At 39.9% G+C, this 19,251-nt stretch overlaps 1 protein-coding gene across 3 annotated transcripts in view; it reads left to right on the forward strand.

Annotated features, from left to right (window-relative positions):
* col7a1 (collagen, type VII, alpha 1) overlaps positions 1-19,251 on the forward strand; it is a 117,233-nt gene that overhangs the window by 23,917 nt on the left and 74,065 nt on the right. For all 3 annotated transcript variants that reach the window (XM_047813649.1, XM_047813647.1, XM_047813646.1), the window contains exons 10-33: positions 1,049-1,204; positions 2,032-2,151; positions 3,005-3,154; positions 4,280-4,399; positions 4,718-4,846; positions 5,818-5,943; positions 7,065-7,211; positions 8,351-8,485; positions 9,426-9,692; positions 9,805-9,948; positions 10,787-10,906; positions 11,427-11,573; positions 11,661-11,786; positions 12,023-12,169; positions 12,262-12,381; positions 12,517-12,666; positions 14,754-14,890; positions 15,145-15,271; positions 15,468-15,611; positions 16,711-16,886; positions 17,557-17,595; positions 17,791-17,817; positions 19,042-19,086; positions 19,167-19,251. The exon at positions 19,167-19,251 is cut by the window's right edge and continues 11 nt beyond it. In XM_047813649.1, the coding sequence (XP_047669605.1) occupies positions 1,049-1,204; positions 2,032-2,151; positions 3,005-3,154; positions 4,280-4,399; positions 4,718-4,846; positions 5,818-5,943; positions 7,065-7,211; positions 8,351-8,485; positions 9,426-9,692; positions 9,805-9,948; positions 10,787-10,906; positions 11,427-11,573; positions 11,661-11,786; positions 12,023-12,169; positions 12,262-12,381; positions 12,517-12,666; positions 14,754-14,890; positions 15,145-15,271; positions 15,468-15,611; positions 16,711-16,886; positions 17,557-17,595; positions 17,791-17,817; positions 19,042-19,086; positions 19,167-19,251 (3,084 nt within the window). The remainder of the gene's footprint in view (positions 1-1,048; positions 1,205-2,031; positions 2,152-3,004; positions 3,155-4,279; positions 4,400-4,717; positions 4,847-5,817; positions 5,944-7,064; positions 7,212-8,350; positions 8,486-9,425; positions 9,693-9,804; positions 9,949-10,786; positions 10,907-11,426; positions 11,574-11,660; positions 11,787-12,022; positions 12,170-12,261; positions 12,382-12,516; positions 12,667-14,753; positions 14,891-15,144; positions 15,272-15,467; positions 15,612-16,710; positions 16,887-17,556; positions 17,596-17,790; positions 17,818-19,041; positions 19,087-19,166) is intronic.

The raw sequence follows: 19,251 nt of genomic DNA on the forward strand, positions 1-19,251 counted from the left end.
ATGATACAGCACCAGTGGAGCAGAGATTTAAGGGCCTTGGTCAAGGGCCCAACATTGGCAGCTTGGCAGTGCTGAGGCTTGAACCCCGATCCACTAATAAACAATCCAGTGCATTAACCACTTGAATCACTACTGCCTCTATGGATTGTACCTCCTATGGTTTGTGGTTCTTCTTCCAGCCGAACAATCATGCATCTGGCATGACGTTATCTAAAAATGGTCATCGTTGTACATTCATTACTGCCTCAAAAGTTATGTCAGATTGGGAAAATTGCATGTATTCAGAGATGGCCTAGTCAAGGCTCAGTCGTGTTTCCCGTTCAGATCATCTAGAGAAAATTATCTGCATGTAGGTCACACCTCCAGGGTTGCAGGATTCATCTCGAGTGGAAGTGTCAGAGAGGCAGAGACGGAGTTTTTGAATAGGGTCTAGACCACCACCATTAAAAAAAAAATCCGGGATAGAAAATGAGGGCTGACAAAAAAGAGCGATACATTTTTTTGTGCTGAATCAGGGTTAGAAAACATGGAAATAACAGAAGAAGGAAAAACCTTTTAATTTGCTGACATATATGACATATGACGGAACATTAAAGCAAGAGATGATTTAAAATGGAGAAATAAAAAATAAATGTATATGATGGTAAATAAATGAGATGATTACATGCCTTAAAATGCAACATCTTTTTCATGGAGGAAGAAAATCCTGTATTTGATTATTTTTTTAATTGTGGTTTTGAATGTAATTTGAATTTTGTTCGTTGTATTTCTTTTGTTTTGTCTAATTTATTTCTCAACCATTATTTCACGATATAGTACAGTTAGGACAAACTCCAAATAATTTTCTACAAAGTTCTATTATTAGCAGATTAATATTTATTGGTTAATTGGTTAAAAATGTCATTAATACTCTGTTTAACACATAAATATAAAATGTTATAAAATGTGCAATAATTTTTGTATTCTTTATCTGTAGCTGTAGTTTCACACTCGTCTGACTGTCTGATCTGATCTGATTTGATCTGATTACCTGGAACATTCTCATTAGGTGAGCCTGCGCACTTGCTGTGGGACAAGTTTATTGAGCCCGGGGCCACTTCTGTCACTCTGGACGGTCTAAAGGCGGACACAGAATACGTTATCTCTCTGACTCCTCTGTTAGATAGTAACGATATTGTACGCACTGAGATCACGGCCAGCACACGTGAGTACATGTGAACATATACTATACCATACTATACTGAAGTTTACTATACAGTGATATATGTGTAGCGGGAAATAAGCAAACATCCACATGAGAGCTTTTCACACATGAAACCCGGGTAAAGTGAATCCCAGGTTGTGTAGTTAGAGGTTTCACACTGCTCCACCTTTCCCTGGGGTTAACACTGAATCCTGGCTCTTCATAATCTGATGTTTCACACTGTACATTCATAAACCCTTGATACATATTTACATATTTTCCCATCACCAACCCAGATTGGATAAATCCAGCAGGCATCCGCTTTAAATAACGAGATATAAAGTCGCTACGTAAATCATACTTGATTGATTGAATGCTCCTGAAATTCACAAATGCAAGAAAGTAAGAAGAAAATATAAAAATTAAACAAATAACACTTTTTAAATGACTGTTTGCTGTTTACTCAACATGCAGGGTTTCTTTGATTGCACAAAACATCGAATATGAGGCACAGAGGCAAGGTTCAGGTTCTAATGCGACAAAGCGTAAGGTTCCAACGTCGGTAACAGTTTCACGTTGTACACGTTTATCACGGCAATGTGGAGTTAACAGTGTAAAAGCCGTGCTGATCCTGCAACAATGCAGAGTTTTATAACCCTGGTGATAAAAAGGGTTCTTCTAACCGGGGTTAAAAAAGACGTTATCTAAACGTAACAAAGAAAAAAATTCCCATTTTTTACTATAATTACATGATTTATTATTGATATACAATGATGTCATGGTGTATGCTGAATTATTTGTTTTAATTGTGTGTGTGTGTGTGTGTGTGTGTGTGTGTGTGTGTGTAGTGCGTCTACAAGGAGTCCAACAGCTCTCTGTGGTCACAAGCTCAAACAGCAGCGTTAACGTGCGATGGAAAGGAGTGAATGGTGCCAGAGGATACAGGCTGGTCTGGGGCCCGTTTGTGGGTGAGCTTTCAAACACACAGACAAATAGGTTCAGGGTGAAACTGTGTCCCAGTGTAACCTAGCTGCTCTCTGAGAATCTTCCCTATTGCCCCAGATAAATCCAGCAGACAATCTTATACTGTAGATCAACAGAAGCAAGATTTATTCTTCTAGTCCAGAGCCTCTGGTCAGAGGAGATCGTTTCCTGGGAGAAAACATTCTCAAAGGTTACAAAATAATGAATATTCACAATTGTGTAGAAAGTTTCTGAAGCTCTGTTGTCAGCCTCAGAAGCTGCACAGAAGTTTTCACTGATAGAATAATCAAATAAGCTTTAAAAGGAAAAAAGACAACAAAAAAGTGCTGGAATGTGATTGTGATTGTAAAACACCAACACAAAGCGTTCGAAAAGATGTTAACATGACATGCTTTATTAGCTTCTAGTATTTATTCCTGAATTGAGGTTTTAAAATACTGCTCTGAGGATGTTGTTCACATCCAGATCACCTGTTTGTACTGTGTTACATTCCTAATGTCACCGTTTCTCAAGAGAAAAGTCAAGAACAAGAGTATTACTTTAACTTTGGATATCATCTCTCTCTCTCTGTCCCGCTCTCATTCTCTCTCTCTTTGTATTTCTCTCTCATTCATTCATTCATTTATATTTTTTTCTCTTTAACTCATTTAATCACTCTTTCTTTCATTCATTCTCTTTCTCTCTGACTGTCTCCAATTAATTAATTCAATTATTCTCTCTCTCTCTCTCTCTCTCTCTCTCTCTCTCTCTCTCTCTCTCTCTCTCTCTCTCTCTCTCTCTCTCTCTCTCTCTCTCTCTCTCTCTCTCTCTCTCTCTCTCTCTCTCTCTCTCTCTCAGGCACTGTTGTAGACACTGTAGAGGTGAGCGGTGACAGTGAGGCTCACACTCTGGTGAATCTGCGACCAGACACTGAGTACATTGTCACAGTCATTGCTCTGTATAATGGAGAAACAGAAGGACCCTCTGCAAATGCACGCTTTAAAATAGGTACACACACACACACACACACACACACACACACACACACACACACACACACACACACACACACACAAATACAAACACACACACAAATACTCTCTCACACACACACAAATACAAACACACACACGCACACAAATACAAACACACACAAAAAACACACACATACACGTACACACACACACACACACACACACAAATACGCACATACACACACACACACACACACACACACACACACACACACACACACACAGACAGACACACAAACACTCACACACACAAACACTCACACACAGAAATACACAAACAAACACATGCACACAAATGAACACACAAATACACACAAACACACACATACACAATGTTGTATAATGGATCCCGAAAAAACTAGCCTTTTTTCCCCTTGATTATTATCAGCATCTCGTCTTTAATCTTTGGTCAAACAAATCTTTTTTGTTTTATTATAACAGCTGCTGTGCTGCCCTCTGTATATGTGCTCTGACATACTTTAAACTCTTTTTCCTTTTCCCTTGATTTTCCCCTCAATCCAAAGGTCTGTTGTTGTGAGGAGAGTGTGAATCTGCACTGTACAATAAAGCTTAATGAACATGCTAGCTCAGGTTTCAGAATAAAATGTGCATAAACCAAACAAACAAACTTTCACCTGAGTTACATCTTGTCTTTACATTGTTACATACATTATTCACAACATATTTCATTTGAAGCTGTATGGAAAGTGATCTCTGATTCTGACATTCACACGTACGTGTCCGAATAAGAACTCCGAACAAGCTAGTGACATGTTAGCATTGGACAAAAATAATTTAACTGATGTATAACAGAACACCTAGTGTCTTGTCTTCATTCACATGCAGAAAACATTTGTGTGTTATTAAGATAAAAGTATTAAGATAAAAATCTCTTTGTTGCATCTAAACCCAAAACCCAATCGAACTTGTTCCGGACTCTCGCGTACGTCCTTTTTGATTCAGAGTCTGACTCGCTGTCTGTCTGGTGATTCAGAAAACAGAATTAGTAACACATCTGAGTCACAGACGGGATGCGTGTGAACGTGTGTCTGAGACTGAGAAAAAAATACAAAAATAAATGATGTGTTTGGTCTTTTAGAGCGAGCGGAGCAGCAGGTCCTGAGAGCTGTTACAACTGGACCTTCCAGCATCCTGCTGACCTGGAACTTAATAAAAGATGCCAAGGGCTATCGACTGGAGTGGAGGAAAGAGGGAGAGAGTGAGTCACACAAACACACACAAACACACACACACACAAACACACATAAACACATATAAACACTGCACGATATCTGATATTTTCTCTGCTACAGTTCACGTCCCTGCATTACTCACTCACATGCTGAGAAATGAATAAAGCTTTGTGATTATGAGGTTGTGTTATGAGTTTGGTGAATGTTGCGTTTGACTAGAGGTCGTAACTCGTAGTTACCGAATATCTCGGAATTCCTTCTCGGGAACTCAACTTGTCAGTTATTGGTAAATACCCACAATGCAGCAGTGCCTAAACTGTCCTTCTTGTTGTGTCTATCTACAGGCAGCAGAGTTCACAAACAGACCTTCCCCCAGAGTACCACAAGATACGAGATCAAAGGCCTTCAGCCGAGTACTGATTACATCATAACTCTGTACACACTGTACGATGGACGAGAGGAGCCCACGCCAGGTCAGGAAACAAACAAACCCCAAAATCTTAGAAATCCTTGTGTGTATAGAACAAGTCTTCAGTTCATCTACACACACAGTCCACAAGCCGAGGTTTATTTCACCACACAGGATGTGTACATTATATCTTTCTCTACTTGAGCCACACATTCAGTGTGTTACCTGAAACGATGTGTTCAAATAATGAAGTCACTTCTGAATTAAAGTGACTCTCACAATATAAACTTCCTGAGCACTATTTCTCATTGGCAGACTGAAATGAACATTTAACCTACATTAGAGTTCCTTAATCCTGGATTAGTGGTAATCTTTCCCAATTATACAAAAAGGCTGCATATGAGTTACGTTTCCTGTGTAATTCAGCTTCAGTGTTAACGTAACATTACGCAGGCAGACACAGGGCCAGAGAATTGTGCGATTGCTTTCTGTTCACTTTCAATGTATTTTCTGAAACAAAAAGGAAAAATAACAAATCTGAAAACACTAATATCTAATACTCAACCCATCTGTTTACAAAAGCCTCAACTTTCTATAGAATATACAATAAGAAAATAAAAACTTTCATCCTGAGGAATTTTACTCCCTACATAATGCATCAGATTTTTTTTTAAATTAACTTTCTTAATTTTTTTTAATAACTTAAAAAACTAACTAATGCCAGTATGGCATTAAAATATTTTAATGATTTTATTTAATAAATTTGAGTTTATTTTGGAAATGAAAATGCAATTTACTATTTGTAAAAAATTTTTTAATAGATTAAATATATTAACATTAAACAAACATCACGTTATTCACAGATTTATGTATTGCATGTTGTGTACTCAAAAGGAATTAACCATTTAAAAAGATATACCTACATGGATACTTTGGTGATGAAGATGATGATGATGATATGAACTGTTGGATTTCTAATTACATGGGTTTGTATTTGGCACTCTGGTGTTTATTTACTGTGTGTTCTGTGTGTAGCATTACCGCTGGTCGGTCGAGTCACCAACCTGCGAGTGGTGGAGATAACAGGACGCACTGTACGGCTGGCCTGGACCGGGGTCACCGGGGCAACACAGTACAGCATTGTTATTACTGACATTGAGTGTAAGAACACATTTTACAGAACAAGAATTTACAGAAGGTTGTAAAGTAAGAGCTACAGGTCATTTAGCTGTTCTTTAGTTTATGGATCTCAGTTAAGAACAAGGCACTAAAGATGTGTTCGGGGACCACATAGCAACATCATAGAAACCACCTGCGCCACATAGCAAAGCCTTAGCAACCAGTCCGAATAGAAACCACCTAAGACCACATAGCAACACCATTAAACCCACCTGGGAACACATGCTGCCTAGCAACACATTAGCAACCAGTTGGAATATCATATCAACCACCTAACAATCACCCAGGACCACATAGCAACATCATTGAAAATACACATGTTGCCTAGAAACTAACTGGGAACACAGCACCACCCTATCAGCCAGTCAGAATAGTCAGAATATCATAACAATAATGTAGGATCACATAGCAACACCACTGAGACCGCCAGGGAACACATATCCTTTCTAGCAACACCCTAGCAACCAGCTGGAATATCATAGCAACCACTTAGCAACCATGCAGGACCACATAGCAACACCACTGAAACTACCTGGCAACAAATATCCTGCCTAGCAACACAATATCAACCAGCCAGAATATCCTGGCAACCACTTAGCAACCAACTGGGATAGCATAGCAACATTTTAGCAAGCACCATGAGCTATTATTTATTATATGTATAATAATGTATTATAGCATGTAATTACATTATTAGCATTAATTGAAATAAAATTTTATTTTGTAATTAATGAATGAAAATAACCATTAAACACTGAAATTTCTGTATGATGCATTGATTAATATCAATATTCATATTAAAATGTATAATGTTACTCACAAATATTGCTGTTTCATTAATAATTATTTTATATCATATAAATAATACTAATAGTAATAATTATGTAATGTTTGTGTGGGTGTGTGGTGTATGTGTGTATTTATGGTGTGTCTGTGTGTGGCTAAATGTGGTGTTTGTATGTGTGTGTGTGTGTGTGTGTGTGTGTGTGTGTGTTTGTGTGTGTGTTTTTGGGTGTGTGTGTCTGTGTGCTTGTGTGTGTCTGTGTGTGTGTATATGTGTGTGTTTGTGTGTGTGTTGATGATGTTTGTATCTTTCTCTCCAGCTGGGTCAGAGGTAAAACGTGTTGTTTATGGAAATCAAACGACGTTTGATCTCCGTGACCTCACAGAAGGCGTGTCTTACTCTGTGAGTGTGAGTGCCTTGGTGGGCTACAGTGAGGGACCTTCTGCAACAATCTACATCACACCAGGTGTGTGTGTGTGTGTGTGTGTGTGTGTGTTTAGCTACATGACAATAGATAAACAGGATGAATTACACTGCATAAATAAACATGGTGTAGACTTTTCCATCTTCTGCCATTCTTTGACTTTTGAATCTGAAAAAGTCAAAGCCCAAGATCAAGTTTTTGTTTTGTTGCTTTATTTCACTATATTTCATCAATGTTTGCATTTTTAGGTGTGAGTAATTTTGGTGTGATTTGTGTTTTGAATTTTAAAAATGTTAAATATCAGTAAATATCATCTAAATATCAGAGATTTTGTTTGATTTTGGAGGTAGCTCATTTTCCTTGTGATACCAAGCACCACTGTATAACCATATTTATGTCCAGGGTTCGATCCTGAGCTCAGTTTCTCTCTTTGTGGTGTTTAACATGTTGCGTTGGTTTCATTTGAGTTCTCTACTTTTCCTTCACCTCCTGATAAACATGCTCGTATGTGGATTGGTTTGTGGTGTGTGTTTGAATGTGTTTATATTACCTGCTGTTCATCTAGGATTCTATCTAAGACTCCAGATCCACCTATAAATGAGTGAACAAAGATCCTGTAGATCTTTACTGGTATAAACATGACAAAAACAGTCTTTAGAGGTTTTAACAATACAACAGAATACACAGTCATGGGGATTCAGCTGTCCACTTTATCTGAAGTGGATTTATTCTCTGGTTTGTTTTATGGCATTTTATATTTTTTCTGTTGTGTTTAAATTCATTAAAAAATCTTTCTTTGGTATAACATTTCCATTCAAATGTCTACATTTATGTTTCCTGTAAATAATTCTTTCAAAACATTTTTCTCCAAAGCTATGTTCCAATCCTATATATCTGACTCAGCAGATCTCTGAAGCCTGGGACTAATTTGAATATTGTCTAAAACCATGAGAACAAGTACGTGCTTGTTTGCCAGGCTTAAGGGATGACGAATGATCTTGTCTCTTCAAGCTGATGATGAACTGAAGCCTGGTGTTATTTTAGTGACAGATAATCTGCTTCATTGTAAAGGGAAAACAATATATTGTATGTGTGTAGATTTACACACAAGGTTTGGAGAAAGGTAGTGATGGATCGGTCGGTGAGTGATTGCATTCCTGTCTGATCCGTTTGTATAACAGAGTTCCAGACAGCAGTGGTTCCAGGCAGGGTGACGAACCTGCGTGTGGTGAATGTCAACAGTCGACGGATCAGGATCGCCTGGAATCTGGTCCGTGAGGCCACGGGTTACAGAATCACCTGGAGACAAGGAAATAGTAAGTAAACTGATTATACTGTGTGTGTTACCTTTTCCCACAGATTTAAAAATATATATTTTCAGAAAGTCACGTCATACCTGTATATTTGTGATGTCCAAATTGCTGATCATCATGGAGAACATTTCTCACTCTCTAAACCGCATGCTTGTTGAGGAGTAATTCCAGCTGGAGTCTGATCCCACCCTGGTGTAGCAGTGAACGTTACAGAAGGTCTTTTGTACCCACTGCAGTAAGACTGTATAATACATCCTTGTATGTGCAGACTCACCTTTGACCTTTTTAGTTTTTAGGGGACTAGATAGTCACACTCATTCTATTAGAACCTGAAGGACAATTTATACGTAATATGTATCTGTTTATATATTGGCCCATCCATCCATCCATCCATCCATCCATCCATCCATCCATCCATCCATCCATCCATCCATCCATCCATCCATCCATCCATCCATCCATCCATCCATCCAACCACCCTCGTTGTTGAGAGCTATATAAGAACTTTCATTCATTCATTTCCTACCGCTTATCCGAACTATATATAAGAACTTAATAAAACAAAAAAAAAACACAGCTGGTTATATTACGTGCTAGAGCTTCACCTCTGGCTGTTAGAAAGCACTGACACTGGAGACTCCTTCCATAAATGTTCCATAATCACCACTCCACAAAAAACCTCCTCATGTCTCTGTGAAACGAGCCTGTTACTATAGAAACGATCATTTATTATAAGTTATAGAAGGAACATAAGATCATCCTTCTATGAAGTCAGATAATACTTTATGAAGTCTGCAGTATCCCTGTGAGATAATCAATAATTCCCCTCTCTCTCTCACTCTCTCTCTCTCTCACTCTCTCTCTCTCTCTCTCTCTCTCTCTCTCTCTCTCTCTCTCTCTCTCTCTCTCTCTCTCTCTCTCTCTCTCTCACACACACACACAGATCCTGAGCAGTTCCATGAGCTCAATGGAGATGTCACTTCCTACACTATAGAACGTCTTCAGCCTGATGATTCTGTCATTGTGGGCGTGGCTGCTATGATTGACAGTCAGCTCGGAGACGTGGAGACTCTCTCTACCAGGACAAACGGCTACGTTGGGACAGTCACAGGTTTACGGTTTCTTGACATCGGTTCCACATGGATTCGCATATCATGGGATCCTGTATCCAGAGCGACGGGTTACAAAATCACCTGGCATCGTACCGATGGTAGGCAGGAAATGAGGTCACGGTTTCTGTTGCAATTAACAATAAAACTAATTTCTTTTCAGTTCGCAGTACTTTATCATATAATCAAGTATTCTGTCTTTTCTACCCACAGGAACTGAAGACTCTCAGATAGTATCTGCCGGTGTCACGTCCTACACCATCAGCGGGCTACAGCAAGGCGCCGCCTACAAAATATCTCTCTCTGCACTGATTGGCTCTCGTGAGGGACCAGCTGCCACTCAGAACACCAGGACAGGTCTGAACACACACAGCTCACAGTAGAAGATACAGGAGTGTGTTCAGAGTGGACTTAAGCGCTCACAGTGTTGATATCCAGAGCGAATTACATTTTTATCTCATTTGAGCAAGTGAGGGTTAAGGGCCTTGCTCAGGGGCCCAGCAGTGGCTGCCTGGTGGACGTGGGAATTAAACTCACAACCTTCCTGTTGGTAGTCCAACACTTTAACCACTAGGCTACCACATCCCTAAATATAATAGTCATGTTGTCTGGATAATTTTTTTTATATATCATTTTTATACTCGCCATCATCTTATTTATGTTCATTTTTAAGTTCTCGTATGTTTCTTACATCAGCAAAGTCAAGCCACACTATCTCCTTCTTCAGTTTGCATGTTCTATGAAAAAATGAAAATGAATAAATAAATAAACAAACAAATAAATAAATAAGTAAAAAAAAAAAATAATCCTGGATTAGGCGATGTTTTTCTGATGCTTCTACTGAAGACAGGAACTAGCAGGCAGGAGATTCTCATCATCGACACTAAATCGACTTAAGCAGCTGTGTAGAAGTCTGAAGTTTTATCATTTTAATTGCATAAAGACATTTTAATACAGAAATAAGTATAGAAAGAGACTCATATTACACAATACATAATATTGCACATTTTAATTGAATACATTTGTGGAAAGATTCAAATAAATTTTTAAAGTGTCACTTTTAAAAGGTCAGTAATTTTAATATTGTTATAATAATAACAACTTAAAAACGATATAAAATATTAATAGTGTTAATATTAGCTGAATACACTTCTGACATGCGGTTAAACACACACTCTGTGCTTCCCTTGCTCAGTTACAGAGGTCGGACGTGTTACCGGTGTACAACATGAGACTCGAGGGGAGTTTGTGAGGATCAGCTGGGTTGGAGTTCAGGGGGCAACAGCATACAGGGTGATCTGGAAAAGATCTGATGGTGAGTGAGGATGTTTTTTCTTTTTAAATCCAATGGCAGCATGAAACAAAGAGATCTACAAGATATTTGTTTGAGTTGCTAATGTGAAGATGTACTGTAGCTACAGTATAGGCTAGCGTTTATATTTAACAGGCTTTATCAGGTTACTTGTATTGTGTGAAGATGCTGAATTTGTGATTTTTTTTTCACCGTAACAGTTTGCAGTCTGCGTTGTTTTGTTTGTTAATGGTAAAATTTAACCTTTTGTTTCACATTTTGTGTTCATTAACAGCAACATCATACACTAGGATGATGTCACATCGTGTCACCTGATAGCAGATTTGTGTAGTAAATCAGAATGATAGTGTTATCTGTATGTTTTTGTGTCAGACCAAGCTGGAGTTTATGTGGACCTGTATCAGTTTCATGCTGTCGAGGAACCTGTTGTTGATTTGGTGTGTGTGTGTGTGTGTGTGTGTGTGTGTGTGTGTGTGTGTGTGTGTGTGTGTGTGTGTGTGTGTGTGTGTGTGTGCGTGTGTAGGTGGACAAGAGCTGTCTCAGCTGGTTGGTGGCAATATAACATCTGTGGATCTGAAACAACTGGAAGGAGAATCTCAGTATGACGTTCAGGTCGTGGCTCTGGTCCAGAACAGAGAAGGACCTCCGGTTTCTGTCAAGGTCACCACAGGTGAGTGTGTGTCCATCAGACATAACTGCTGACATAACATGACAATGTGATTGGGACAATGTGTGTGTGTGTGTGTGTGTTTTTCAGGTCCGGTGTATGATGAGCGACCAGAGGGAGTTCGTGTTGAACAGGTAGCTCCTGGATCACTGCGTATCGTATGGAGAGCAGTGAGAGGAGCTGATGGATACAGAATCTACTGGAGCTCCTCACAAGGTAAACAGCTCCAACTGTGAAGCTTATGACACACTTCAGCCGCCAAGCAGAACTCAAATGCAACAACATTGGTGTATAAACACCAGGGGGCTTAAATAAACACTTTCAATTATAACATGATGCAAATGTTTAAACGAGAAAAAAAAACAGAATATCAACAGTCCAGTAGCAACACTCAGAGAACGACCCAGTTGACCTTCAGCACCTGTACATGTACTTCCGTTTTCTCATCTCAGGTGAAAGTGAATCGAGTCATCTGGTCAATCGAGACCTGACCTCATACACGCTGGAAGGACTTCGTCCTGGACTGACTTACACCGTCAGACTGGCTGCTGTGCTGAATGGCAGAGAAGGTCAACCGGTCACCATCACACAGTCCACTGGTACAGAGTGATAACAGAAAACCACATTCTCATGTTCATGTTCACTCTTCACACCTCACTCAACTCCCTGTTCTTATGTCACTCTCTCTCAGCTTCCAGGCAGTCTGTAACAGACTTCAGGGTGGAAGACATTACCCAGAATTCTGTACTGCTGGCGTGGAAACCCCTCTCAGGTGCCACTCGATATGTACTGCGATGGCAGGATGAAAGAGGTGAAAAATGGAGCTTGGTGAAATAAATTGAAAATGTGTTTGAGTGTATATGTGTGTGTGTGTGTGTGTGTGTGTGTGTGTGTGTGTGTGTGTGTGTGTGTGTGTGTGTGTGTAACAGTATTTTGTTGGTTTCAGACCCAGATAGCATCCAGTCTCTCACTCTCCCTGATACAACCAACTCGTTCCGTGTGACGAACCTGAGACTGGGCAGCCGGTACCGTTTCACCGTGCAGCCCGTCTTCTATGATTACACCGGACTCGAGTCTGTCGTGGAAGAGCGCACAGGTTACAGACTTATTATTATTGTTTATCTCTGACTGCTTAAGCTTTCGGTTCTTGTTGCTGTGGAGCACGCTGGACTTTAAGAATTTGTAGTGTTTCATCAGTATTTCTGTTTTTCTCTAGAATACTAGGGACAATATTTTCACAGAAAAGTTCTAAAAAAAAAAAATCTGGTTATTTTATTTCCACAGAGATGTTTGTATGTTCAGAGTAAATGTTGATATCAAACCCATTCCTGCACTCTGAGATGCTCCGAGTGTTCATCTAAAAAGCAGCTCAAATTGATCTTCAACACTAAAATTCAGTGTTCACTAAACACTAAGGTTCAGACAGAGGGAAAAACACACGTCTAAAACACACTGAAAGAACAACATGAGTCCTGACTCACTTTAAATCAGACTCACAGCCCCCAAAAAAGTTTGTGTGTTTATACCAATTAGAAATGACCAATAAGTCCATTTCCATTCACCAGTCTATTTTTGAAATGGGCTCAAATCAGCAAATTCTGATGAAGTAGCAACAGTTTTTCTTGTCGGATATTCGTGATTGGTTTCAAAATATGTCTAAATACTTTAAAAAAGGTTTTAGTTGTACGCTGCCACCTAGTGCTGTCAGAGCTGCTGGTGTAGACAATTAATCAACTTTTTCTGACCAATCAGGATCCAGAATAAAATAGAAACAGGAAGTGCTGGAATTAATCCAGATACCAAGATGTGTTTTATAGTTTATCATTTTAGCCCAAATTTGACAACGAATGTCAATCTGTACATTTATACGATTGAGATTGCTTTGTTTTACTCATTCTGATCAGTTTTATATCATTGGGACACCGAAGGTTTTCTCAATATATTGATGCAAAGTCAACAGGAATTGTGTCGTACTACAGTACACGAGACTTGATGGATATTTTTCCCAAAGTTTCTCCAATGGAGAAATCCCAAGCCACACTTTCACTCTTTCATCAATCCTTCACACATTAGGCATTAGAGCTCCTGTAGTGTCCAAGTCAAGTCAAGAAGCTTTTCATTTCAATCATATGTCATCATTTGTCATTTCACTCATATATTAAGCCATCGGAAAAATATTTCGGTTTGCAGTAACAGTAAAAAAAAAAGGGTCGGTAGGTAGGTCAATAATTTTTTTTTCCAAGTTTCAATGTAAAAAAAAAGTACAGTTTTGGTGATGGTGATTGCGTAGGTACTGTATGACTTTAAACAAATTAGCATATCGTGACGTCACTGACTGGGTCTTCAACCCGTGCCTTCGGGCGCATCATCGCAAACCTCATTTTGATGCAGGCTATATAGACCACAAACAAATTGAAATCTTTGTCAAATCATGTTTATTCAAGTCAGTCGTCACGGTCACGGTTAGACTAGACGGGAGAAGGCATGGGAAAAGATCTGGGCACAGTTTTTCCAGAACTTCGTGCCAAGTTAAACTGGTGTCGATCTGTTTTAATGAATTTTTTAGATGTATTATGGTGCCCGAACCCGTATGACTTTACTGTTGTCATTTTGTTTACTGCAGTCACAGCCATCATTACCAAGCGCGAACCGTTGACTCTGACAGTGAATGAGACGAAGCGAACGCACAGGCCATAGTGTGACATTCGTTAACCAATAGTGTAAACATAGATGACTTCACCGGTTTTTATTTAAAAGAAAGAACGTAGCCTTCGTTTGTATGTATGCCTAGGCAATTTATATATTTACAATACTTACTAAAATATAATTATTATTATTTTATTGCTTTTGTATTAGTTGTTTGAAAAGTAAAAAAAAAATTGGTCGGTCTTAACGCAAATTTTACAACCGGCAAGTCGGTCGGACTTAAAGCAAAAAAAAAAGTCGGGCCAAAATTGACAGGGTTGGTCGGGTTACGGCAAACAAGCATATTTTTTAAGGATGGCCTTATTCATGCAGCACCCAATAAAATGAAACAATTTCCTCCTGTCCGGTTGTAAGGACACAAGGGTCCTATACCTTGGTTAGTTGTTTTACAGTGTAATGTGTGTAAGTGTTGATAATTGAACCCCATTTTTTATTTTTTTCTCTCTCTCTTTTTCTTTCTCTCACTCTCTCTCTCAGTGTGTGTGGATGGGCGTTTGGATGTGGTTTTCGTGGTCCCTGCCACTCGGGATCGCTCTGCTTTAGAGGAACCCATTTTGTCGTTGCTTACCAGCGCAGCCGGATCTCTTGCCTCCATCGGGGCCCGGGACTCACAGGTGGGTCTCTTACCTGGATAAATGAAGAAAGAGGCGTGAAGGTGTAAGAAGGCTGTTATGTTAGAATGTATAATATGCCGTGAAATTGTACAGTGGAAACAAAGCTGCTGAGTCTGAGATTTAGAATCAGAGGAAACGCACACAGCTGTGGTGAGAACTTGCCAAGTCAGCATCTCTTGTCAGCATCCACATTACTTGCTTTACTGAGGTAAAGCTCTAACTACGCTGCTGTATCGACTGATTTCTTCCTTCAGGTGGCGGTGGTGGTCTACGGCGCTGAACCCAAAGTGCGCTTCCTGCTCAGTCGGCATAGCAACAGGGAAAGCCTTCTGCGGGAGATTTTGTCCACCTCATTTACTGACAGAACAGGAAATAATATAGGTGTGTTTACGTGTGTGTGTGTGTGTGTGTGTGTGTGTGTGTGTGTGTGTGTGTGTGTGTGTGTGTGTGTGTATGTGTGTGAATATTCATGACGCTCACTAACTCACTCACTTACAGTTTTTGTTTGTTTTATTGTTTAACCCTGATTTCCTTACCAGAACTTTTTTAAAACTACCTTTTGTTTGTGTGTGTCCAGGTCAGGCCTTGACGTTCACACGGCAGTATCTCTTGAGTTCGAGTGCGGGTCGAAGGCCTGGCGTTCCGGGCGTGGTTGTTATCATCACTGACAGGAAATCTGAAGACGATGTCCGCCGTCCTGCGACTGCACTTAGAGATTCGGGTGAGTCGCATTCATGGCTAACTTGAGATAAGCTAGCTAGCTAGCAGGCTAGTAAACTCAAAGGTTGTGTAGATAGATCTTTCTGGAATCTACATCACCCTTGTTTTATACATGACCATTAATAAATAGTTTATGGCTATGAATCTAAGGATGTTAAGGGTGATTTCTAGTGTAACACTGGCCAATTATGGGAATGCGTCAAAATTCTGCTAAATGGTTTAACGTAACCTCAGCCACGTGCATCACTGATTTTTAAAAAATATTCATCGAAAAATAAAAATAAAAACGGTTTCCCAGGATGCCAGACAAAGAGAGAAACTCTCCCAGAGGCTTTGTACATACCCACGGGCACTCGAGATCTGAGCTGATTGGCTGCGTATCATCGCATCCTCTCCCAGCTTCTTCCCTTGTATCTCGCCACTCTCGTTCACGCTGTCAACTGTGTCTCGCGTATTGTGTTCGAAATTAACTTTTCGTTAAGCCCTTGCAATGCCTCCTAAGCGGCGTGCCCCTGCGAAAGGTTCCTCTAGTGAGCCAAAGAGGAAGAGGAAGATGATGACCATCAGTGAAAAGGTCAAACTTAGGGCCAATCCTACTTTGCGGATTTTCACCTATATATATATATATATATATATATATATATATATATATATATATATATATATATATATATATATATATATATGATATAGTAATAAATACTATAAATATCCATATTCTGGTACGTTTGTGCAGAATCTGCTCTGGATCTCGTTAGAAATCAACACTTTTGGGGTAAAAGCTATTTATTTATTTATATTTAAATACTGCTGTAGTGTTTTAAGTGCTTTTAAGTGCAAATGAACTATCGTGGATGAATCAACTTCTGGTCTCTTTGTCCACTTTGGGACAATTTAACATGGACATACTGAGAAAAACTTTACTTAAACAGACAGATATGTAAAGCTTAAGATGGTTTAATACTGTGGGTGTAAATCTCAGGGCTTCTACATGAATTCTCTACGATGGCGATGTGTCGTGTGGCTCTTTGATATCATTATGATATGAAAAAGGTGGATGACAACGATGTTTGATTCTCAGGTGTTTTTTTGTGTCTCAGGTGTGGCGGTGCTGGCCGTCGGACTCGGGCGAGCGAACTCGGACGAGCTGCTGGCTTCGGTTACAGACAGCAGCACTCAGAATCTGCTGCAGGCTCGAGATGCAGATGATCTCTACAGACTCCAACCTGAGCTAGCAGAGATGCTCTGTGGCTTCGCGAGAGGAACGGTTGTCCCGGTTAGACACACTCTCATTGTTCATTCTCTCTCGCTCTCACTCACTCGCTCACTCTTTGTGTCAGTGTGTTTGCAACATACCTCAAGATACAATACCCCAATTTACCCATAAGTCATCATCTTTTAGGGCAAGCGTCCTTTTGGAATGAACCCTTAAGGACAAGCTAATAAAACTTTGGTGCAAACCAAAACAACTGTGTGAGACAGTCGTCATAAGCTGGACTCTGTACGGTTCTAGTGCGGTTTGTTGGCAGTAAGAAAGCGATTCAATCCTGTATCGAGTCAAATGCAGGAAGTAAACCAAGCAGACTGTAGACATGAGCCGCTAAACTGAGCTAAAGGACCGACGGAGATAAGTGCACGTGATTCCTAACACTACAATAATGAGAGTATTGAATGTATTGAGTGATATTTAACAGTGTTTTCTGCATTTCCACATTTCTACATGTTTTGATTGTGCCTTTAAAAACCTGCAGTAAGAAACCAAACTAGATTTTTACTGATTCAGAATCAGGACCTTGGCTAATAGGTGTAAAAACATTCTAACACACTTGTTTCATGTGTCCAGATTATTGACGACTCCAATAGTGTGAAAAGCACCACAAATTGTGAGGAACTTCCACAAATGCACTCCGTGTTTACCTTTTTCTGTCTCTGCTATTTTGGAATAGGGTCCAGGACCTGAAGGATGTACTGTTCAATGCCCACCGGTAAGTCACCACACTACACACACACACACACACACACACACACACACACTACACAAACCACACACACACACACACACACACACACACACACACACACACACACACACACACACACACACACACAGTTTATCAGTTTAGAATTCCATTGTTATTTCAGTCCTGTTCTGATCATTGTTCATTTCTGTTTTTTTAAAGGGTCAGAAAGGGGAACTGGGGCAGAAGGTAATGTGTGTGTACTAATGTGACTAATCAGACATACACTCACCCAGCACTTGAGAAAGAACACAGTAATGAGTTTGTGTTAAGTGTAGCCTCATCGTTCTGATCCTGGTTGTACAGAAACAGTATCATGGTCTTCTTCTCCTGTTGTAGCTCAACCACCTCGACGTCCACCCTGTGCAGCTCAACACAGCACAGACACAAACAAAGTTAGCGTAGCCATCATGAAGCGGTGCCTCGATACAGGGACAGCATAACGAACTCGGGGTTTATTTAAAAGTAACAATTAGAAAAAATTACATGGAAACACTGGTGAAAAAATGAGATGACTGAAATACAAAATAACAAAGACAAAAGCGAAAACATGAAACCATTTGTCCGGATGTTGGGAAATTCCTGGTGGGAACAGCAGAGGGTGTTTGAGGACAGGGGCTGTTGTTATCCCTTGCCATGTGCCTTTGTTTATATTGTGTCTCACATGCGTTGCCCCGCCCATCCTGATTCCGTTCCCGCCTCCGCACACCTGTTTCTCATGTTCCCTTGATTTTTCTCCCTATGTATATCCGTTGTCTCGTGTACATGTTTGCTGAGTCGTCGTCTCTGCCTCATTCTGTCCCCTGCTTTCGGTTTCAGATTTGTTCCATGTTTTTAGTTCCATGTCTGTTTCCTGTGATTGAATAAAAACCCTGTCTGTCGCTTTCCCTGCGTATGGCTCTGATTTTGCTCCGTTGAAGCTTTCGCAGTTCCTTACACCACAAGACAAAAACATTAGACAAAAAAACAGGTAAGGAGCAAGTTTGACATTGGACACTGGATAAGGATCAGGGAATTGTCTACGCCATCATGACAGAAACACAATGACCTTTGACCGCTCTCAACAACAAGGTGTTTGTTTTTATTCCAGCATTTTGTGTAAACTCTGCAGACTCTAAAGTTGTGTGAGAAAATCCCTGGAGATCCCATTTGTCCCCAACAATCATGCACTGATATCACACTGCCCTTTTGCCCCATTCCGCTGGTTGATGTAAACTTTACCCCAAGCTGCTTGTTTTTTTTTTATGTAGACAGTGAGGTAAAGAATGAGGTGTACAGGTGCTCCTAATAAAGTGCTCAGTGTAAATGATTAAATATTAATCAGACATTATTTCTCAGTATTGATAATAGTAAAGTAAAGGATGACATATTCATCTTACTCCGTCTTATTGATGCTGATAAAATTGTGTTCAGGGTGAGAGAGGAAGTGATGGAGTGCCTGGGAGGAAAGGAGACCCTGTGAGTTATCATTTATTTCCTGCATAAAATTATGATTTTATGCTTTTCGTGATTCATTAATATACGTGTGTGTGTTTCAGGGTCGTGATGGCACTCCTGGGCGTGAGGGCCCCAGGGGACCCGAGGGACCCGTTGGTCCTCCAGGAGCGTCCATAAGAGGAGAAA

The sequence above is a fragment of the Tachysurus fulvidraco genome, chromosome 5 (genome assembly GCF_022655615.1).
Source record: "Tachysurus fulvidraco isolate hzauxx_2018 chromosome 5, HZAU_PFXX_2.0, whole genome shotgun sequence".
Lineage (NCBI taxonomy): Eukaryota > Metazoa > Chordata > Actinopteri > Siluriformes > Bagridae > Tachysurus > Tachysurus fulvidraco.